Raw genomic sequence first — 22,841 nt, 5'->3', positions numbered from 1 at the left:
AAACCATGCAAATTGCTTGAGGTGAAACTTGTCACAAGGTGACTTTGCACTGGAAACAGAAATTCTCTTGTTTTTCCTTTGTTTGGAAAAAACACAATAAATCATCCCCAAAGCAGTATCATGGCAGTGTGTAACAGCAATGGTTTTTGGAGAACTTGAGAGAGTTTCAGTGCATTTCATTACTGATGCTGAATGAACTGGCTGAAATGTCTGCAGGATTCTGTGAGGGTACAGCCATCCAACCTACCTAAACTAATTATTAAAATACAGGTGGTTTTGCCCTCAATAAAAAAAGCTTAGAGGGGTTAAAGCTGAATTCACTGCTGGGGAATTTGGGTAGAAGGGGATGGTAGGAGTTCAATGAGCCAATGTTATTTGTACCCATTTTTTGGGTGCTGATTTCCCTGTTCTTTTCACTCCTCCAAAAGGACACCCTCTATGCCTACCCCTGTGGCTCTGACCACACTCCCAGCCCTATGGCCAGCCGGGTGCCCTTGGAAGCAGCCCCACTCCTGGAGAAAACTGATGCCCGTCTGACAGCTGTGGCAGTGAATGTGGAAGATGGCCACACCATTGCTTTTCTGGGAGACAGCAAAGGAAGGCTGCACAAGGTATGATCTGCATGCAGCAAAAAGGATAAAACTAACCAAATATGCTCAGGTAGAAGGGGAAAAAGGCAGGGTTTTTTTTCCGTGGGGAGTTGGGTTCCTACTAAAGGTCATTATTATCAGACCATCTCTTCTCACCCTGTACTGCCTGTGGAAAATGTGAATGCCCCAAACATGGCCACATTGCCTTTGGTTAGATCTGCCCTGAGCCAGCAGCAGGGCTGGTGCATCCTACATGGTTTGCACAGGTATTTCTGGGCATGTGCTTCGTGTGGCTGAAGGTTCTGGTGGGAGGTTAAAATCCTTGCACACAGCAGTGGTTCCAGCTTGTTCCTGTTGTAGAACAGGTGCCCCCAGCTCCTGTGTTGGTGCTTTGCCTGCTCACAACTGTAACTCTCTTGCAGGTGTATTTGGGAGCCCAGGGAGAGGCACACACCTACGCTTCAGTATCTATCCAGGTGAACAGCATGGTGAGTGGAGACCTGCTGTTCGACCAGCTGCAGGAACACCTCTTTGTCATGACCCAGTCAATGGTAAGAGCAATACAAATCCTTCCACAGAGGGGTTGAAAGCACTAGATGTCCAGACAAACTGCTGACAGGAGCAGGGGAGGCAGGGAAACTGCACCTGGCTAAGCCTGTACTGGGCAGCAGCTACCTGCCAGTCTTATTGCAGGAGCAGGGACTGACCCTTTCCAAAAGCTGGAGGAAGCATGGAGAAAGTCTTGTTACCCTAATCCATGGCTTGTTTGCGTGTGCATTTTCTGAAGTGTGTCAGGCTGTATCAGCAGTGATGGAGAAATATGAACTGCAGACTGTAAAAAGCTGCTCTGCTGGCATGAATACAAGGGACCACCTTGTATTGTTGAGCAGGAGCTGTTTGGACACCAGTTGCATCTCCATTTGAGCAGAAGAAAGCCTCTGTTCACATGTGACCCATCTTGGTTTTGCAGGAGATTGAAAAGAGAAAAGAGAGATTTTGTTTAATTAAAGAGTAGCACTTCTGTTTGTAATCAGTTAAAAGATCAAACTGTTCTTCTGTAACTTACAAAAAGCAGAAATGTGTGGGAAATGCCTTCAGATGGCAGAGGTGTTCTCTAACCAGGGGTATAATAACAATCTTGCAGATGAAATCGAGCTGTGGAAGGACCCATGTGAGGCACCTTTCTCTTTACTCCTGCTTTCTGTAATTCTGTTTGCGCCTAGAGGCAGTTGGAGGAGAAGAGGCATTGCAGTGCCTCAGGCTTTTGGGATATTGGTGTCTGCTGAGTGGGAAATCCAGCCATGGATGCTTTATTTGAGAGGATTTGTACCACCACTTGTATCAGCTCCTTGGACTGGAAAGAAAAGAATCCTCCTAGTAAAGGAAAAGCAGTCCTTGAGTTACTCTGAAGGAAAGAACAAACAAAAAATGAGAGCCACTGCTTCCCTTCACTCCCCCAGTGCACTTTGAGATACTTGTAAAATTTGTTAGACTTCAAAGCAGGAGTTGAAATCTGTGAGTGGAAGAAGATTAGGGAAATCTGAAATATATCCTTAACAGTAATTGTTCTGCCAATTAAAAGATGCAAATTACATCATGTACTTAGCTAAAGTAATAGGTCTGGGATTAGAAGTTGGTATTTCAAAGTAGCTGACAGTAGTAGCTGAAGTGTAGTAGCAGATTAAAGAGGGCAAGAGGCTGAAATCAGCAAGGATGGTAAGTTAAATTATAAGAATTTTGCAAGTAAAATTTACCCTGAGATGGCAGAAACTTTTTGTTCGACATTGATCAAAGCTTCAGTCAAAATGATAGTTCTGCCAGGTAGAGCTGGGCAATAGTGCAGATGGATTCAGAGACCTCAGCTGTAGCTGCTGTCTCCAGCTTTAGTCACCTGCATCTCAGGAGAGGTGATCTCACATGAGAGTCTAGAAAAGCAAGAGAGTGGATGATATTCAGTTAGCTATTCTGTAATTCACTTTGTTAAAATGCAGTTTTATGACTAAATACAATTTCCTCCTTGCAAAATGTATTGCAGAATAACTAATGAATAGCAATACGGATGGGCTCTGGAAACTTGTTCCTTTTTTCTTTGTCTTTATGAGAGGATAAATTGAAGATCAAGAAGTTGTTTTGATGAGCATGCAGATGATGGGATTTGCTAGTTAGGCATAAGAAACCAAAGATCTGGGAGCTTTGTTATGTGTGCTGTGTTTTCCACTTTTCATTTCTTTCTCTGACAGGTAGTAAAGGTTCCCATAATGGAATGTTCCCTGTACTTGGACTGTGAGTCCTGTCTGGCACTGAAAGATCCCTACTGTGGCTGGTGTGTCCTTCAGGGAAGGTAAGATTAGATGGCTGTTCACCTGTAAGGCTTTTGGAGGGAGAGTGCCTAGGGATTGCCTCTGCTTACTCTCTTCCTTCTATCTGTGTCTGGATTTAGTTTCTTTTTAGTTCCTTTATGGGATATTTGATCTAATTTACCTCTCCTCTCTCTGCTTCCTTAAAACACTGCCAGCAGCAGTAGCAGCTGCACACAGGGGTATCTTTCCATTGCTTTTTGGGTCTTTGGCACCACTCACGATTCTCCTGTTCATTAGCCTGAGTTTAGTCTGACTTCAGCTAAACCAAAGTCAGACACTGCAAGTTTAGAGAAACTACCTTGTCTCTTCTTCTGCTTATTTAGCACTCTTTCACTTCTTGCTCCCCTGCTGATGTTGCTGTGTCTGCCTACTGGCTCTGCTTCCCTGTAGAAACTAGTTGAGCCCTGAAGCCCAAGAAGTGCCTGCTCATCTATAACTTCACAACAGCTCATCCTATTATTGGAGGTGGTGGGAGGCTGGGACTTCAGTGGCTTGTGTAGCAGCTTCCCCAAGACTAGCAAGACTTGATTGAGACAGCCAGGGTCTGCTTGGAAGCCAAACACAAACTGCTGCTCAGGTCTCTCACAGGGCCTCTTGCTGTTTCCCTGCAGGTGCAGCCGTCGCTCCGAGTGCTTGCGGTCCAGGTTGAGTGAGCAGTGGCTCTGGAGTTTTAACTCTACACAGCAGTGTCTGTCTGTCCAGTCACTAACTCCAGCCAATATCAGCAGAGAGGAAAAGAGAAATGTGAGTGGTGGTGATCCTCTGATGAGGCCCAAGCTTATAGAAAACCCTCTGCAAACTAAGGAGTCAAAAGTTTTTCCTGGGGCGCTGAAACGCTGAACCTTCAGGCACCTTGTCTGCCTCACGTGAGGGACTTATCTCCTGTTACAGCCAAGCTCTTAAGTCAGTTGTTGGGTTGTTTCTTTGTTTTCCCTAAAACTAAGTGTCCTTGCCTGCAATGAGTTACTAGGTATTCTGGAGTATGTGATGCCTGCTTGGATGGGGACCTTCCTTGTTTTAGTATCTATAAGGTGCCTCTGTCTGTGCTTTCAGTGTTTCTGTCACTTGCTGTCAGGAAGGCTTGAAAGGAGTCGCCCAAAATTGCAGCTCCTGTCTGGCATGTGATAGCTGGCAGAAAAGCTAAGAAGGTGCTGGAGTGATTTGAAGTCTGTCATTGTGTCAGGAGGTGGCAAGAACCTGTCTTTTTCTAGAGGCTTGGGCAATGGGGGAAGTTGTCAGTTGCTGGAAGGATGCCAAGTTCAGTTTGGGAATGGCAAGAGATGATGAATGGAACAATCAGTCTTAGGAGACGTTATAGGAAAATGAGTGTTTCTGTAGATAACTAACAAATAAATAACAAATTCCAATGCCACACTACTTTATGGGATTCTTCTTTTAAAAGAACAGAACCAAAAATTATATTAAATGACAGCAAATTATTTACTGGATATTATTGAACTGACAGATATTCTTGGCCATCTCTGACTTACCTTCTCTGCACGAGGAAGAATTTTACTCGTGTTATTTCGAAGATTATGAAAGCCCAGCAGTTCTGACAGAGTCAGGAATCATGTGTCCTTCTCCAGATCCCAGCCAAGCACCAGCTTTGCCAACAGGAACAGGTTAGTGAAATGCTTTAAAGGGAATATGATAGCTCTGATAACATTGTTGGGAGAAAGTGTGTTGTAGGTCGTCGTATTGCCAGGATTAACAGCCATGAATGTATGTGGACTGTCAGCAGGTGTTCATTTCATTCCTCATAATATCTGTTTGCTTTCTACTTGTGTCACACACATCCTGTGCTATTTTGGGCTGTTGCCAAATTCCAGTGCCAAATTCTGATAGTTGGAAAGGAGATCCTGTTTGAAGGGTTGTATGCAAATCTGAATGTGATGTGAAATGCAGTCTAGAGAGGTGGCTGGTTTGGCAGCCTTTTCATAAATCTGGGGAGAAAAGGCTCATAAATATTGCTTTATTATTAAAACCAAACAAATTGCAACCTTCTCAAAATCTCTGTAGTGAGAGAAGGAAATACATGTAAGGGGAAGCAAGAAGACACCCATGGTCCTTAAAGATAGAAATGAATCTGCAATGTGGCATAACCTCAGAAAATACACAGTCAGTCTGTGAACAATAGCTGGCTGAGTATTGCTGATTGGCCACTCTGAAGAACCTGGAAAGTCCTCAGTTTGTTTTCTTTGCGTTGGATTTTACCCAGCCTGTCAGTGTGAGCTCTGATGAGCTGATCTCTTCAAAGAGCTTGTTCATCTGAAGTAAAAGGCAGGTGTCCATTGGGACACATTCCACACCATTCACCTAAATGGCTAAACAGATTTTTCTGTGCAAGTATGCAGCTGCTAATAGGTATAAAGCAATCTCCATGGACATAACATGACACCAGAACTCAGCTAACATGCTCATTCAATCTCCTTCATTTTCAATATTATTTGCAGTATTTTAATATCTGGCTTTCACACTGCTTTAGTCTGGAACAAACCCACCAGGTTTCCATTCAGGCAAAGAAGGAAGGGGGCTTCATGCACTTCCACTGCAAGCAGAGTGGGGAGGATTTGCTTCTCTGTTTAGTTGTATGAGCCTGAATTTTAGTACAGTTGTGAAAATCAGTGTAGATAAAGCCACAGTCTAGTTCTCATTATTCTAGGCTTCAGATATTCCTATCAACTCCTTTGTAAGTCAGTCTTACTTTTATTCCAAGATGTCTTACCTACATTACTTTCATGTTGTGTCTGAGACTTATCAAGTGACTCCTGTTCTGTAGCCTAAACTTGCTCATGGATGGTTTCTGTCTCTTTGATCTATTTGTGTTGTCCTTTTGCTTCCACAGTGCTTCTCCCACTCACTGAACTATGGCCAGGTGTTCCTAGCACAGAGTTTTGCTGTTTGACTGTACCAGCTTCTTCTTCATGTTCTCTTGTTTCTCAGACTTCCTCTCTCCTTCATTGTAATGTTATTCCCTCTCTGCATGGCTTCTGTACTCTGCTAAGATGAATTTGAAGCTGGTAACGAGATTAATACATTATTCTAAATGAGATCTCATTAGGGCCTTAGATACCAACACTTTCCTGTTTCCACTTGTAATACTTTCCCCAGTTCACTAAAATATTTGCCATTTTCCAGCTTTATTTTGTAGGTTGCATACCAGCTCATCTGTCATATGTAGCTGCTGAGCTCCAAGTTAGTAGCACAAACTCTTGCTCTCAATCTGCAAGTGCAAACTTCATCTTCTGAACTGTCAAACAGCATTATTGGCAGTCATGGATAATAATGGCTTTTCTGGAGAAAGGAGTATTTATAAATACGGTGTCATAACCCTGAAATCCTGGGAGGTGTTAGTCCTTCCACCACTGCCAGATGAAATCACCTCTGTGACAGTGATAGGAGTTGGCAGTATTGCAGTGACTCCAGCCTCCAGCTGCATAGGGTATACCCTTATTTTCTGCACATCCTGGGTTTTGACACACCCCTGCATCCCTGTTTTGTTAGCATACTGCTTCCCTTGCCATCCTATCAGGAACCCAGCTTAGAGCTGACTGGTTTTTCACATGCTGGTTGTTTTGTCGTGACTAGAGATTGCTTGCGGGAGGAGCTCCGAACTCTCATTCTGAGAGGAGCAGTGCACAAGGTTCTTGTTACTTAACTTTTATTGCAAACTGACTGAGAGAAACAGCAGCTCCTGGGATTGAGCAGAGAATGCAGTATGTTCCCATTATTTGGAGAACTAATAACCAACCCTAAGGTTGGAGGCATTTGTCTGGGCCAAGATTAATTAGCTGATTTAGTACTGTCATATGCAAAATATCTCCTTCCAGCTGATACTATCAGCTGCAGTAAGTTTTGACCATCTCTGCAGCTATTTGGTCTACAGAAAACAGTCTCTGCAAAGAGAACAGGGCTATCCTGAGGCTTGTAGTTGATGTGAGACCTGGATTTTAAAACCGATTAGCCTTCAGTTGTTGCAAGTGAGATTACAAATCTTATAAACCTCTTCCCTGACTCACTTCTTAGTCTGGTCATAGAATAAAGCTCTCAAGGTGAAGGCAGCATGTGAAGGACACATCAGTTCATTTTCCTTTGGATGACAAAAGAAGACAATCAGCTTTGAACCTCAATGTTACTTCTTCCTGTAATACAGAGATGGCAGTGGAATTAGAGATAAAGACGGACAGATCTTCAGACTAGGCTTCTTTCCCATGGGTTGGCAAGAGCTGTGACAAACTACTCCTGATGAACTTGTCCGACCTGTTTTTAGTGTCCATAGGATAATCCAGTGTTTGAGGTGCTGGAAGCATGTAAGGGAATCTGTCTCAGAGTTTGACAGAGTTTATCCTCAAGCATGCTGTGTCTCCTAACAGTTTGGCAAACTTGTAGGAGCTCCATTTCTAAGAAATTTTTATTTTCATTTTCAGATCATGTCACCATAAAGCTTGTAGTGCGTTTCCATGACATCTTCATTGCTTCTGTGGACTTCTCTTTCTATGACTGTGCTGCAGTGGCCCTGCTGTGGAAATCGGCACCGTGAGCACCTGCTTTTTCTCTTCTGTAGTTTTAGGGAGGGTGGCTGTCCCTTTCTGGGTTGTCCTGTCTTAGCAGCTGCTTTTCTGTCATTTTTCCAGGTGCCAGAAGTGTGTGAGTAGTCTCTGGGGATGTAACTGGTGCATCCAGCAGCACCTCTGCACCCACAAAGCCACCTGTGAGGAAGGAACCATTATCTACAATGAAAGGGTGCGTCTCCTGCTCAGTCCTAGTCCTGTGTGCTCTCACAGCCTCAGTAGTCAGATCTCTTCAGGTAAAATAGCAACTGTCAGTCACATCAAGCAAGGAGGTGAACTGTTGGAGCAAAGAGGAGCTTCCCTTGGAGTGACACGAGGCTCTGCATCCCTGATACTAAGCTTTCTGGGGAAGTGCCTCCAGATGAAACAGGTCACCCTTGTCCTGGGGCTATGCAGCCAGTGTTGTCAAAGTGGAAGGACAAGAGCAAGCTGGCAGGGAGATGGAACAGGTGCCCAGTTTGTGGCTCCCAGACGTGGCCTTGCATTTTTGTGGAGGATGATGGCTAACAGAACTCCCTCTTGAGAGGAGGCCAATGCCGGCATCTGTGGGAAGAGGGAGTGTTGCTGGATCTTCTCCACTGTGAACATCCCCAGTCCCATGGCAAAAGATGCCATAAGATGTAGCTCTCATTTAAATCCAGAGAGCGAAACAACCTCTTGTCTAGGGGAGGCCATGCAGAGGCCATACAGAGTTTTTCTGCTTGGGTTTTATTCTATTTCATTTCTTTCCCTCTTCTCATCCCACTGTGTTGTTTGTTTCCAGGCCCAGATCCCAGCCTCAAGTGTGTACCCCTCTTCAGCTGCTCCCCTCACCAAGTCCTCTACCACAGCCCCCACCATGGCCACAAAACCTGTCACCACCCCTGTGCACGTGGGCCCAAGCACCGTGCCCCACACGGAGCCCATCCACGTCACGCCCTCCGCAGCCTCGGACACCGCGACGGAGCCGGCGCAGAGCCCCAGCTACACCCACCTGACCCTCTCCACCGAGGCCGCCTCTCTCCAGGCTGCCACAGGATCCCCACTGCCACCACCAGCAGACAAACCTGCTGTCACTGTGCCAGAGACAACTTCTGCTGCGTCTGTCCTCTCCAGCCCATCTGAAAGCACGGATCACATAGCCTTGCCCACTGAAGGGCCAGCCACAGCCCAGGAGGCCCAGCACACAGACCCACCCACCACCCTCGGGGGTAGCCCTCTGCACACCACTGCAATGGCAGCTGTAACGCCTTCCCCTCATGTCACGAGTTTCAAGTGGCCTCCAAGTCCTTTTCCTACCACAGAGGCACTGACATCTGCCATCTCATCTCCCCAGACCCCCAACCAGGTGCCTGGGAGCCCTGTTGTCTCTGATGATGCTCCTGGATTGCCAGGAACTGAGCTCCCTGTTTCAGAGCTCCCAACATCAGCTCCCCCACAGTGGCTGGTGGAGGAAGGCACAGAGCTCCAGGACACAGAGGACTGGATGGATTTGCTGCAGGCTGAGAATGACACATCTCTTTTCTCTGCTTCTACTCTTCTGTCGGGTGATGGCGATTCTTCAGAGAGGGATGTCCCTGACTTTCCCAGAATCCTTCACCCTGACCTCGATTATCAGTATGATGCCCCTGAGTTTTGGGAGGAGGTAAGTTACTGGCCTTTTGTAATTCACAGTCTAAGGCTCTTTGAAGTTTTCTTACAGATTGCCAGTCCTAGTATTTCAGCACACTGGAGGGGTTGTGTCCTGTGGTTTTTTTTCCAGAGTGAAGAGCCTAGCTGGGGTCCAAATGCATGTCCCTGTGTGCAAGGAATCCAGGGATCTTCGCTGTTTCCAGTCAATGTGGCGAGGAAGATAACCCTGCTGGGAAAGAACTTCCACCTCTATCAGGTAGTCAGCTCAATGCCATCACCATCAAGAAGTTGCATTAATGCAGGGCACTATTTGGGCAACCTGGCCACTGGACTGTTAAAAATATGTGTAAGATACAGGTGTGACTGCCCAGGTTTCTCCTAGAGGAATAACCTATTTCTGTGCATAAAGAATCCCATAGCTGAACGTATTGGTGTGTAGAAGGTCACCCAGAGAAGGGGAAAGTACAGGTGTGCACCAACCTGATGGAGAAGATCTGCATGTATTTGGATTAAATTGGCACCTCTGCTGCACTGCAGATAGTAGTTCTTGGAATAACTTTCTGCTGAATCCTGTTTGTGCCTTCCTAAACTAAAGACAAGTCAACTGTTTCCTTTCTGGCATGCTCATGTTAATGTGGCTGTTCCTGCCATACCTGAAACTTGTGCAGTGGGGAAAACCATCCTTGACAGCTGTTTCTTGGGTGTGCCTCTGATAAAAATTCTCTTTACTTCCCAAGACAGAAGATGATTTGACAAAAAAAAAAAAAAAACCAACTCAGAACATGCAGCCCACAGTCTAATTGTTACTTTATACATTAAACCTGACATACTGCACTGCTCAGAGGAGCAGAGCTGGTTCCAGAGAGATGCATATCTAACTTTTTTACGGGAAGTATCTATGCAATTCAGTGGAAAGTTTATAGGAAAGAGACAGGGAGGAGAAATATACTCTTACTGTTTTTGACATGCTCTGCCCCAATCTGTGTGCTCTATTCTTCATCTCCAAGCTAGTGTGTTTCACAGGGATGTACTGGGATAACTTCACAGTCCCATTGCTTGTTTTTTGCTTTTTTAATTTCTCCCTCTGTGCTAAGTTCTCTACACAGTGACACACACGCTCCCTTCTAGGTGTTCTGTGTTGATTTGCCTTTCATACGTGGAGGCAGTCACAGCATAGAGAGCCCTTGAATTCAGCATAGAGTTGGCATAACAAGGGGAATGAGAGGAGTACACTGCTGGCTTGGTGACTTGAGGAAAGGTGCTGAACTGGAGAGGCAGGAGGACACTTGTGCAGCCTGAAGCTCTGTGTCACTGAGAAATGGTGCCATGTGTCTCCTCCTGCAGGACCAGCAGTGGGACTATGAGTGTGTCTTGAATTTGGAGGGGAGGACAGTGGTGATGGAAGCTTATGTGGAAGGAGAAGAAACAAACAAGTCCCTCTGTTATATCACCTGCCAGATGAACCAGGTGAGTGCTGGGATTACTGTGCCATTTCACAATTCACACTGGTTTTGGTCAGCAAAAGAGTAGGATGGAAGGCAAGCTCTGGAGAAAAGAGTGTATTTTGCAAAAGTATAGGATATTTAGCACTCTGGGGCCCTCAGCTGTGATGCTGCTGCCTGCCAGTACTGGTACCTTCAACCTCAGGAAGATTGTGCAGTCTGAGCCACATGACTTGTTGCTGCACTGGCTGTAGCTGGGGATGGTGCTGTCTCTGAACTGGCCAGCACAGTGCCACTCCTGCTTTAGCTTGAGGCACTGTTGTTTGTCATTCTCTGCATCATGGCTCCTGTGATGATTGTTCTTTTGTGAGAAGAAAAATGCTGTTAGTACTGGTTTTGTCCTTGGTGATAGAAGCAAGACTGTGGATTGTAAAATTATCCAGAAAAATTATAACAGACATGTACATTTCTGGATGCTGTGTGAATTTTACTTAAGGCAAGATTTGCAAGCAGAGATGTTATTTTTAGTTCACAAACCCATATATTTGAGGGAGAAGAACAACACAGACTCTTGTGCACATGAGCCCTGAAGACCAATTGTGATCCTACATCATCAGCTCTACTGAAATTACATAAATGCCAGCTTGAGCATCTTTCTGAGCAGGTGGCTTGTAGATAGGAATTGGCTGCTTAGGAATGCAGTTAAGAAGTTAGGCAAGTATTATTGTGAGCACAGACTTGTTTTTCAGTGTTCATCTTAGTGAACCAAAACCTGCTACTCTTTTTAGAGCAGAATTGTGACTGAACCAGTGAGGACAAGCCTCTGCTGCCAGTACCCCCCCTAACACTGCCTTGTCTGTGTGCATGGAAGCTCCATGTAGGCTGTATGTGCCATGCATACTTCAGTGTGGATGCTGATACTTCTTGCCTATTCACCTGGTTTGTTTTTGCCTCTGTTTAAGTCTTCTTTATGATCTTTGTCTTTGCAGTACAGTTACACAGCGCCTCAACTGGAGTTCAATGCTGTGGTGTTTGTACAGAGGCGACGACACCTTCGAGTGGACAGTGCTGCAGATCTTCATGGTAGGAGTGCCACGCCTTCCCAGTAAAAACACAGCAGATGAGGTGCTAGGGAATTGAGAAATCCTCAAATGAGGCTTTTTTTACCCATGGTAGCCCTATCAAAAGAAAACTAAGGAAAACAAAGCTTCGCTTCTCTCACTTGGCATGGGGGCAGAAGGAGGAGTGGGGTCTGTAAAAGCCACCAGGTTGTTGGGTTATGCTGTGCCCTGGGGGGATGTTTGCAGGTACCTCTGAATTTTTCTCCTTTGCAGTGACTTTTTACAACTGCTCTGTGGGACACACTGATTGTAGCCGCTGCCAAACAGCTGACTCAAAGTACAACTGTGTGTGGTGTGGAGGTGACAACCCCAGCTGTATCTTCAGGGGCTCTTGCAAGGAAGAAATTGAAGACCTGTGTCCAGCACCTCTCATTCACTCTGTGAGTAATTTGCTCACTGGTGTACTGCACACAGGGCAAGGAGGGCTCTGTTCTGCAGTGGAAATCAAAGGGCTGTGAACTCAGAGTGCAAACAGTGCAGCTCATTAATTTATTGACCTTCTGAAGAGGAAGTTCAGTTGGGGTCCCTCAGTGTTGTGAGGATTCTAGACTGTTGTTGCTGGGCTTTCAGTTTGCTGGTAGAGAACAGTGGGGAATGATTCATTTGTATCTCAGTTGAAATTGGCACACCAGAATCATTCAGGAGCTGGGAAATGGTCCACAGGATGGATCTTCCAACTGTCCTGAGCCACAACCTGAAACAGCTTGGCCCAACTAAGCCTGGGGCAAAGGAAGGTAAAGCCTAATGACAACAGCACAGCAACAGTGAGAAAGGCATGACAGGTTACTGGAATCAATTATTTTTGTCTGTTTTTTTTAAATGTTTCTTGCTAACTGCCACATGACAAGTGTCTGTAGCCATGTGTCCCTTTTGCTGTCAGCTTGTCCTCCCTTCAGTGGCACACAACATCCATGTGCTGCATCTTGTCTTAGTTTACTTTGGATGCTGCTCAAGGACAGAGCTTTGGCATTTGTGCAGCATGCAATTCATTGTTGTCCTGATGCTGAGGGGGGAATGGTGCTTGCTGCTTCAATACTAGTAACATGTATTGGCTGTGCATTCCCACTCTTCAGCAGAAATGCCCTGTGGAGTGGTCACCATGTTGATGGGAAGGCAAAGCAGGGCAGTCTTTCCCTTCTAAGTGGATTATCACCTCTGGGTGGGGACTGCTGGTAACAGTGAGGTATGGGAAAGAAGGCTCCAGCTGTGGTGTTCTTTATGGCCTTTCTTCTGATGAGGCTGCAACCTGGGACTAGTCCAAGCCAGTAAAAAGAGTCAGCAGCAGTGACCAGAGCAGGCAGAGTTTGCACCAGGGCAGCTGAAGGGCCCTGTGCTGTAGATCAGTCACCAGACTCTGGAGGTCTGAGGTACTGTGACATTTACACATGCGCGGATGTCTTTGCAGGTGTACCCCCTGTCTGGACCAGTGGAAGGTGGCACTAGAATCACCATCACTGGCTCAAACCTCGGGCAGAAACATCAAGACATTGCAGAAACTGTCACTGTTGCAGGAATTCCCTGTGCCGTAGATGCTCAAGAGTATGAGATCTCTAGCAGGTAGAGTATCTGTGAAACCTCCTCCCAGAGGCAGGCGCTGGCTTTTCCCTTGGCTGCTGACCCAGCCTGAGATGTCTTTGCCTTTGCTGTAGTAGGTGTTGAGCCCTGCCCATTCCCAGGGGGTGCCCTGAATAAGGTCACTGTGTGAGTAGTTTTTCAGGCAGTGACCCTAGAGAGATAAGGTTGTGTACAAGGCAACAGCCAGTGATGTCATATTGCAACCACGCTACCCAGACAGAACCCACAGTCAGGTCAGGGAGTTGTGGGCACAGAACCCTGCAGTTTCATGGGTGTTTCACTCAGCCACAGGAGATTTCAATAAAGCAAAGGACATGGCTTGTGCAAGTGTCACTGATAGGGAAATGGCCTGACCATGTTAACACAGGGTGAGGATGGGAACACATTGTTGAAGGCACACCCCTAGACTGTCAGTCTTCACTTGCTAGCAAGACTTCTCCCCAGGAACAAACTCAGAGAAAAGATCCTGTCTGTCAGGGACAGATGAGGAAGTCCTGGTGGGCCCAGTGCCACTCTTCTGGTGGTCAGGAGTGCCTAACAGGTGAATCTGGCTCATGTCAGTGACAGAGAATTGTGTAGCTGGTGTGTCTGGCCAGGACAGAACAAAATAATAAAGCAGTAGTTAGGTGTTAAAGAGATATGAGGGTGATAACTAGGAAGCAAGGAGAAAAGGATATTTGTGATATTTGTGTAGTTGGCCAGTGGCAGGGCAGGTAGGTGGGGCTTTGGACACGGGAGGGAGAGGAGCCAAACAACCAGCAGGAGAAGAGAAGAGCAATTGTGAGTAACCTCTTGTCAGAGCTATCACAAACATCTTTTTTCCATTCCATGGTAGCAGTAGTTGTAGCACCCTTCCCTCTAGGAGCCAGGTAAGATCCTGCTGGGAATGGCCTGCTGTGTTGAGCAGTGTTGTCCTGTCTGTGCAATGTGTTCGTCTGGATCCATCTGCTTTCTGTTCTCATCCTAGAATTAGAGCATAATCTTTCTGTGGTTAGCACTGTCTGTGTTCTGTGTCTGTAAATCACCTGGCATCACAGGGTCTTGGCTTGGACTGCACTGCCTAAGTTCACATTCCTCAGCCTCTTTAGTTGAGGGGATATAGCTGTGAACCTGGAACTTGCTCCTGAGCAAGGCCCAGACAAAATTAATCTCCTGCTATGCAGGAGGGCTGGGAAGTCTCCTACAGATTAGCTTTTCTGTAAGCAAATCAGTGCTGTAACATGGGACTCCCTGCTGCTTTACAGTTTGACTTTTCATCTTGTCAGCGTCTCCCATAGCAAATTATGTCTGGAAGAAGGGCTGGGAGGAATGGCTGGTGCAGATCAGGGGATCTGGCTGGTTGCAGAGACCACTGGCTGAAGACTAGTGACAGCTAAACCCAAGTCTTGAGTCTTCTGCATCAGAAACAGCACTAATGTGTGGATTGACCACTGCTGGCCTGAGGTCCCTCCAGATGCTACTGATTTTGATCAGCTCTGGAAAGTAGAAGAGTTCTTGGACTCTTTGTGCATCTGTGACACAGTGAGATTCATCCTGTCTGTCCAGAAAGAGTAACCTTAAATAGGATGGGCCTGTTGGAAGTGGTCTCTGCTTTTTTCTACTGTGCCTAACCTATCTTTTTTAGAGGTGTTTCTTGATGTTTGGTTGCATATTCTGAGCATCAGATAAGGCTGGAAGAAGGGAACCGTGGTTGCTAGATATTTTTAGGACATGCTGCAATGGATGCAGCTCCCCTGCTGTCCCCTGGTGTGACTTTGTTCTTGGATTGTCCTGCAGCATCGTGTGCGTCACCGGTGGGAGCTGGACAGAGAGGTTTGGGCATATCGTGGTGGAAGTGCCTGGAGGAGGTCGTGGAGTTTCTGGTCATGTTTTTACCTATCAGGTAACATAATCTTAATATCTGCCCTGTTTTCCCAGTATCTCTGCTAAATGGCTGTTTATTGTATGAACTTACAGGACTCTATCAGGCACTTGCTGCTGGTATTATCTGTTTTTTCTGCTGCTTGTGTTGTACTGGAATTTTTTTTTGTTTGGTTTGTTCCTCCCTCACCCCCTTTTAGATTATAAGAACAACTCTACTGGGGAATACTAAAGATCCTGTAATCTAATGATTTTATTTCTTTTTAGACAATGGTATCTGTTAAATACTTCAAGATACGGTGTATTTTTCCTCTGTTTCCAGCTGGATTTTTTTTTTTTTATTGATGGCTTAACATCCTACTAAGACATCTGATTTTTCTTTTGTTAATATGCAAATTTCTGTTTGAACATGCTTTTATCTTCTGACCTTCAGCAGCTGGTGGCAGTAAGTCCAAAATTCCTGTGCATTGTGTGGAGAAATGTTTCCTATCATTTTTAAACATGTTTCTGATAACTTTTTGATATTTTAAACCCAGCAACTATGAAATAATACTTAAGTAACTTTTAAATGCAGCTGCTCCCTTTTCTTCCTTTCTGTGCAATTTACAAGTTATGTATCTAGTTGCATGTCCCCCCCTCCCATGGAAGGGGAAAGAGATTCTGGCAAGTCTTAAGCTCTTCCATTTTTGGCTTGATAACCAAAATACATTTTATGTATTAGATTATGCTTGTTGCTCTTCTCTTGGTTATCACCAGGATGCTATTTAGAGACTAGCAATGATGTACATGTTTGCTTTTTATCCTGTAGTCTCCATCCTCCTTCTCACTTCATGGATCGTGCTTGTGTCATTCTGCTTGGTTTCTCTAAATTTTGCTGCAGCTCCTCAGTGGTACTAAGTTTTTTGGGGTTTTTTTTGTTACAGCACAGGTCTCAACAAAAATTCATAGGGGCTCCCTGTTGTTAATCTCCTCATCTGCTAGGCAAACAGGCAATTTATTTGCTACCTTGTTTTTCCTAACCTGAGTTATTAATCCAATTACTGATCTGAACAATCCCTTTGGACTGTTAATCCTCGGCTCTGTGTGAGGCTCACAGCTCTGCTGTTTGCAGCATCCATATGCCTTTGGCAGTCTGTGGCAAGGTCCTTGATTCATGGTTCTTGCTGGTGTGATTGATCCCTCCTCTGCTTGGTAAAGTAGCTGCAGGAGTATAGCTGAGGCCTGCCTGTGGTTTGGATCTGTAGCTTCTATTTTCAGAGCACTGGAGGACACTGAGCACATTCTGCTGTTTTCTTTCCTTGTTTTGTCTTTTGAGGTCCTTGTCACTCAATTCCCTTTTTTTTTCTTTTTTTTTCCTCCCTCTTCTAGAATCCAGAGCTGAAATCCATTGTTCCAACTCAGGGTCCCAAAGCAGGAGGAACCTGCCTTACTCTTCTAGGCTCAAAGCTGCTGACTGGGCATCCTAATGAGATCAGTGTCCTGCTTGGAGACCTCCCGTGTCAAATGTAAGATCAGAACTTGCCAGTGTTCTAGCTGTGCAGTGCCCTGAGTCCTTCCTTGAGTCTCCCAGGGTGTGATGCTGCCTGGAGCAGCTGGAGCTCTGCTTTCCTCTGTGTTCCAGGGGATCTGCCCCACGTGGGTCATGGCAGCAACCTCAACCATCTTAGATTCCAGCCCACTTACCTGGATGTGAGCAGGGCTGCACACCTCTGTTCTGCTTGTCCCTTGACACAACTGTGACCCATCCTGACACTCTGCTTTTGCTGGTGGGGAGCTGCAGTTGGCTCCTGCAGCCTGATCCCATGAGCTGCTTGTTTTCTTCCACCCTGGGGCATGTACACCTGCCTCAACTCACTGCTGGTGAGAAGATGCACATGCCTTGGTAGCATGTGTCCAGTCCCTTCAGCCTGGACAGTGACTGTACCTGCTTTTTGTCCATGTGCTTCTCCTGACAGCTCCCAGCAATTATTACTTGCATAGATAAGGCACAAGAGCTTTTAGCTTGAGATTTAGGAAAATAGTAGAAGAGGTTTGCAGACTCTCTTCAAAGAGAAAGGCACAGTACTGTAAAATCTGTCTCTGCGGTGGCTGTGTTAATCCCTTGTTTTTCTTGTCTCTCCAAGCCTCTCTGAGATGACAGAGGATCAGCTGGCATGCCAGACAAGTCCCAGCAATGTCTCCACAGAACTCCCAGTCACCATCAAATACGGGGAGCAAGAGCGGAGATTAGAAGGATCTCTCTTTAGATATACTCTGGATCCCAACATCACTTTTGCAGAGCCACCTAAAAGCTTCCTCAGGTAGAAAGAAAGTGTCCCTTCTCCTGGGCAGTGTGCTGGGGCTGCAGCACCAATGGCATCTGAGTGGCACTTTGGGGTAAAGCCAGGCTTGTAAAAATGAGCATAAACAGAAGGATGGGAGCAGGGACAAAATTGAGCTAATGAATAGCAGGTGAATCAGATCAGCTACTTTTCTCTTTCAGTGGAGGGAGAGTGCTCAGAGTTCATGGATACAACTTGGATGTTGTACAGAAACCCAAGATCCGAGTTACAGTTTCTCCATCTGAACGCCGGCGCCGAGGAGTGGGGCGATGGCGCAGGATCGTCCCGGACTCTGAGTGTCCTGAGGATTCTCTGTGCAGCATCCAGCAGGTAGCACAGCACTCAGTGGGAATGTGGGTGCACAAAGGTTGATGGTCCACCTCTGCCCCTGGGGCCTTTTTTCTCCCACCACTTGCTTTTATCTGCTGGGATTGTACCTACAGTCTTAGCCCATGGAAGTGTTCTCTGCCAGACTGACAGGTTAAGCATTTTCACAAACATTTCCATGGGCTCGGTCTGCCTCTGCCTGGAGATGTGCAGGATTGTGAAGTGGGACAGAAATAGCAAGGCAGCAGAGTGGAGATAAAGGAATCTACATCTGAGCCAGAGAGCTTGTGTGGCTCAGTGTGTCTGTGCTTCAGATTCTTCCTTTTGCATATTTCAGTCTGTCCCTATAGTTCATGGGCTCTCTTTCACTCTGAGATGCATAACCAGGCAGTGAAGTTACCAACACCACAATAATTTTCTGCTTTCCTGCTGCCAGTCTGCTGAAATGGTCATTACAGAGGTATTGATGTGGTCACCAAGGTCACAGAGCATGCGGCAGAATTTGCAGAGGTAGAGGGTGGTTTGGCAGCCCAAGTACAAGAAGGATTTGCATTATTAGTCCAAATGATGAAGGGCTTCCTGTATATAAATGTGCTCTTGATGCACATGCATCAATAACAGCTGGTTTTGTCAATGTTCTTAGAAAAGATTTGTGGTTGTAGGGCAGGGAAAAAAAAATGACTCTAATACTTTCACCCAATGTAGAAAACATATCCAACCAGGCATGGGAACACTTTCACAGAGGCATTCAGACTGGGAAAACAGCCTTGCATTGAAGGTATTTGGTCCTATTCTCTCAGAGCAGGGAAATCTAAAGCTGGTCTCTCTCCAGAATTTGCTGCCAGGGGAATGTCAGAGCTGATTCCCACTGCTGAGGCCTTCCAACAAAACCAGTCCTCTGAAAGCTTTCCTTTAGAGGAACATGGGGAATTCCTCAGATCTTGGATTTTTCCCCTTTACAGTTAGTTAAGCAGGGTTCTTCTGGCATTTCTCCAGTTTAGAAGAATGCAGACTGGCCCCAGATTGTTTGGGGTGGAAAGTATTGCCAAGCTGCAGGAGAAACACTGGTGTTCCATTACTGACACTTTTTTTTGCCTTTTCCACTTAGTTTGAAGAACCATGTCTTGTTAACTCTTCCTACCTGATCCTGTGCAAAACTCCAGCCATTAACCTGCTGTTGAGAACTGTCCGTATCAAACTGGAATTTATTCTGGATAACCTGAGCTTTGACTTCAACTCACTGCATCCCATGCCTTTCTCTTACGAAGTCAACCCCATCCTAAAACCATTGAATGCTGAGGACCCTGCCAAACCCTATCGTCACAAGCCAGGAAGTGTCATCTCTGTGGAGGTAAGACAAAAACCAGCTGGAATTAATGTTCCTTTTATGAAGTTTTAAGTTGGTGTCATCCAGCATCCAAGGTTTCTAAAGCATCTGACAGGTTACAGTCTGTCACAGCACATCTGCTTTGGCCTGTGAGAAACAGGACATAAGAGGAGGAAAAAAAGTGCATCAATCCATAAATCATTGTTAGGGACTTCACCAAGGCCTGTGGAAACGTCAGTGGTTTGTTTTTTGGGTTTTTTTGATCCTAATAAACTGTTTGTATATGAAATATTAGTACTACCTTATCTCCACATCCTGTTCTCAGCTGCTCTCTCATAACTACTTCAGTTTCCTCTAGAAGTAACTTAGGAGTAAAAGTTCCTGCCAGTGGGGAAGACCTGTTACTAACTGAAGGCAGGAAAATCACTCATTAAAGATGATACAGAAGAGCACAGTGACTCTATTTTTATTGTACATGTAATAAAAAATTCTGAAGATATTTCTTTTGTATGGAAAGGGACTTTTCAGTCCAGTACTCAAAGCAAAGGCTGCAACCGTAGGTGCAAATTCTCCACATGCTCTCTTTTTGTACATGCGTAAAAACCATGAGGATGTAAGAGTCTAGAAATGTGTAGACCACTGCCAGTAGAGTTGAATGCATCTTGGAGATGTAGGGCAGTTTGAGAAGACTGGAAGAGAACTTTGAAAGACAAGGAGGTTGATCTGCCTGCCTGTGAGGATACCCTGACAGAGCTCTGGGCTTAGAAAGTATTAAAGCATAAAAATGTAATTAACATCAGTCAGTATGGTTTTATTAAAAAAAGAAAAAGTCTTAATCCTCCAAAATTACAGCAAATAAGAGAAATAGCATGGATATGTTACACCTTTGAAAGGCATTGATTTACTCAGCTGAGTGTGCAGGTTAACTGACATGAGACTGCCTTTTTAAATATACAGAGTGAAGAGCTGAGCTTAGCTGTGTTTTGGCTGAAGAGCCTTAAGAGGACAGGCTATTTATAACTGTACTTATGCAGCATGCTACAGGTCCTAAAGCTAAATCTAAATCATATGCAACTGAATTTTTTAGCTTACAAAGTTAACTCCTGCAACCTGTTCACATGTGAGGCTAAACAAAGAAGAAAAAAAGGGCTGCTTTCATCTCATGGTCTCCTCCATCTTCTCTGAAGCCATGGCAATATATAGTTGTTTTTTCCCTGATCTCATGTGCTGTCCAAATCTATTTCAGGGGGAAAATCTCGATCTGGCTATTTCCAAGGATGAAGTTATGGCTATGATTGGGGAAGGAATCTGTGTGGTGAAGACACTAACAAGGAATCACCTCTACTGCGAGCCCCCATCAGAGCAGCCGGCTCCACGGCACCGCACCAAGCGGGAGGGCACGGACCTGCTCCCAGAGTTCACGGTAGGGAATGGGCAACTGCCAGAAATCCTGAAGCATGTGCAAGAAGTGGGACTGGGATGTGAAGTTAGGAAAGGTAGAAGCCCTGCTGAGGGATGGGGGAGGTAACAGGGCTGGCAGGGAACTGGTCTTGTTCTCAAATTCTGCTCTTAAAGGCTGGAAGTTCCCCGAAATTAAACAGTATAGCTGGGTTCACTGTGCTGTGGGACAGCTCTTCTGGGCAGCTGTGTGCCCCCTGTGCTCATTCTGGAGAAGCCCTGTGGCTTTGTATTTCATTCCTGCATAGAGGAATGGAATCATCATGGCAAATGCTTTCTTCTTACAGGTTCAGATGGGAAACCTGAACTTCCTCCTGGGCCGGGTGCAGTATGACACAGAAAGCCAGCTCACCTTCCCGCTGGAGGCACAGATTGGTTTGGGTGTCGGTGCATCCTTTGTGGCACTGATCGTTCTGGTCATCGTCTTCATATACAGGTAAGAAGTTCTGGCATGGCTGAGGCCTTTAAGTTCCTCACAATGTTTTTGGGTGGATGTGACCAAGCATGTACATCTTGGGCCCTTACAAGGTTACAGTTTTCTTTATTTTGTGTCAAATTCTGAGCCCCTAGTGGTGTTAGATGGGGAGGCATGTTGCACTGCTAGTCACAGTCTATACTGTGATTCATTCAGAATCTAATGGGTGCTTCAAGAGACGCATCTAGTTTATGGAACACTGTGTGGTATCCTGCAAAGATAATGCTCTGTAGAAAGCGCCTCGGCACCAACTGCCCTGGAGTCTTTGGCAGCAAGACAGCGGTTGGCAAGGACAGTCCCTGGGCTAGTGCCATCAGGAACAATTTTGCTTCTTATTGTAGGAGGAAGAGCAAACAGGCTCTGAGGGATTACAAGAAAGTTCAAATACAGCTGGAAAATCTGGAAACAAGTGTTCGAGACAGATGCAAAAAGGAATTCACAGGTCAGTCACTGAGCTCCTGGGTTCTTGCAGCTTCAGGGAAACTTGGAGAACCGCCCTCAATGCTACCTCTCTTCTCATTTCTGTGTACTTATCTGCATAGCTCAGAGCAGGCAGTAATTTATCCTGTGCCAGTGCATAGAAACATAGAGCCAAATTCTTACTTTTTTAATTCTTTAATTCAGAGCACAGTGATCTATACAGACCTCTCTCATTTGCCACTTCATCCTCCAGACTCAGATGAAGAGCTGAAGTCAAGATAGCACACTTGGAGGGATCTTACAGACAGCTACTAGACCAGTCTTTGTGTAGGGCAAGTTGAATTGCAGGCCATGTTCTGAGCTTACAAACCTTGTACTTCAGTTCTTTACAACTGTAGGAGACCTGGGGCTCTGAAACTGTGCAGGTGACTGAGACTGTAGTCCCCAGTTAATGTGTGAAGGAGTGAGGAGCAGGTCTCTAATGCTCTTATCTTTGCTGTAGGTAATGCGTGTAACCACAGATATGTGTGGAATGGTGGCTTCCTCTTTATAAAACTGGAAAACAGCTCCTGATTGGAACTTTCCTCATGCTATTTCTCCTGCTGCCTAGTCTAGTTTTAAATGTTCTAGCAATAAGACCCCAATATGCCTCTTCCTGACTGGAAACATCCTTCCTCTTTCTCAGTCCCATCCTGCTGGCCCTGGTTCCTCCACTTACCTCGTGCTCTGCACCATCAGTTGAGATCATGTCAGTTATGTCATCCTCATGGGCATTTTCCTTTCCCTCAGACCTGATGACTGAGATGATGGACCTCACAAGTGACCTTGTGGGCACAGGGATCCCCTTCCTGGACTACAAGTCCTACGCAGAGCGCATTTTCTTTCCGGGCCACCGTGAGTCACCGCTGCAAAGGGACCTTGACATCCCTGAGTGCCGACGACAAACAGTGGAGCAGGGTTTGGTCCAGCTCTCCAACCTCCTCAACAGCAAACTCTTCCTCACCAAGGTAATGTCCCTCTCTCTGCTGGCAGTCTGCTGTGGGCCAGAGCCATGGCACTGGCAGGAAGAGGTGGGCAGTGTCTGTTAAGTTTCATTTCTTAATAGTTCCCTGCACCACTTCTTCCAAGAGCCAGCAGCTGTGACTGCTTGGTTTTCAGCACATTCACACACTGGCTTATCTCTCTCCTCACCAGTTCATCCACACTCTGGAGATCCAGCGCACTTTCTCTCCGAGAGACCGGGCCTATGTGGCATCGCTGCTCACAGTGTCGCTGCATGGGAAGCTGGAGTACTTCACTGACATCCTCAAAACTCTCCTGAACGACCTTGTGGAGCAGTATGTGGCCAAGAACCCCAAGCTGATGCTGCGGAGGTGAGTGAGC

General features: G+C 45.9%; 1 protein-coding gene across 7 annotated transcripts in view; it reads left to right on the top strand.

Moving 5' to 3' along the window:
- The window catches only part of PLXNB1 (plexin B1), a 77,101-nt gene that overhangs the window by 43,132 nt on the left and 11,128 nt on the right, over positions 1–22,841 (top strand). For all 7 annotated transcript variants that reach the window (XM_033071256.2, XM_033071255.2, XM_033071251.2 and 4 more), the window contains 23 exons: positions 429–611; positions 1,013–1,141; positions 2,831–2,931; positions 3,562–3,694; positions 4,416–4,572; positions 7,378–7,486; positions 7,585–7,693; positions 8,285–9,145; positions 9,263–9,388; positions 10,477–10,599; positions 11,564–11,657; positions 11,909–12,075; positions 13,101–13,252; positions 15,047–15,152; positions 16,499–16,635; positions 17,254–17,430; positions 17,613–17,781; positions 18,887–19,129; positions 20,352–20,528; positions 20,851–20,999; positions 21,380–21,480; positions 22,248–22,465; positions 22,653–22,831. In XM_033071256.2, the coding sequence (XP_032927147.1) occupies positions 429–611; positions 1,013–1,141; positions 2,831–2,931; positions 3,562–3,694; positions 4,416–4,572; positions 7,378–7,486; positions 7,585–7,693; positions 8,285–9,145; positions 9,263–9,388; positions 10,477–10,599; positions 11,564–11,657; positions 11,909–12,075; positions 13,101–13,252; positions 15,047–15,152; positions 16,499–16,635; positions 17,254–17,430; positions 17,613–17,781; positions 18,887–19,129; positions 20,352–20,528; positions 20,851–20,999; positions 21,380–21,480; positions 22,248–22,465; positions 22,653–22,831 (4,100 nt within the window). The remainder of the gene's footprint in view (positions 1–428; positions 612–1,012; positions 1,142–2,830; positions 2,932–3,561; positions 3,695–4,415; positions 4,573–7,377; positions 7,487–7,584; positions 7,694–8,284; positions 9,146–9,262; positions 9,389–10,476; positions 10,600–11,563; positions 11,658–11,908; positions 12,076–13,100; positions 13,253–15,046; positions 15,153–16,498; positions 16,636–17,253; positions 17,431–17,612; positions 17,782–18,886; positions 19,130–20,351; positions 20,529–20,850; positions 21,000–21,379; positions 21,481–22,247; positions 22,466–22,652; positions 22,832–22,841) is intronic.

The sequence above is a fragment of the Catharus ustulatus genome, chromosome 13 (assembly GCF_009819885.2).
Source record: "Catharus ustulatus isolate bCatUst1 chromosome 13, bCatUst1.pri.v2, whole genome shotgun sequence".
In the NCBI taxonomy this organism is placed as follows: domain Eukaryota; kingdom Metazoa; phylum Chordata; class Aves; order Passeriformes; family Turdidae; genus Catharus; species Catharus ustulatus.
This window is presented reverse-complemented; position numbering and strand designations above follow the sequence as displayed.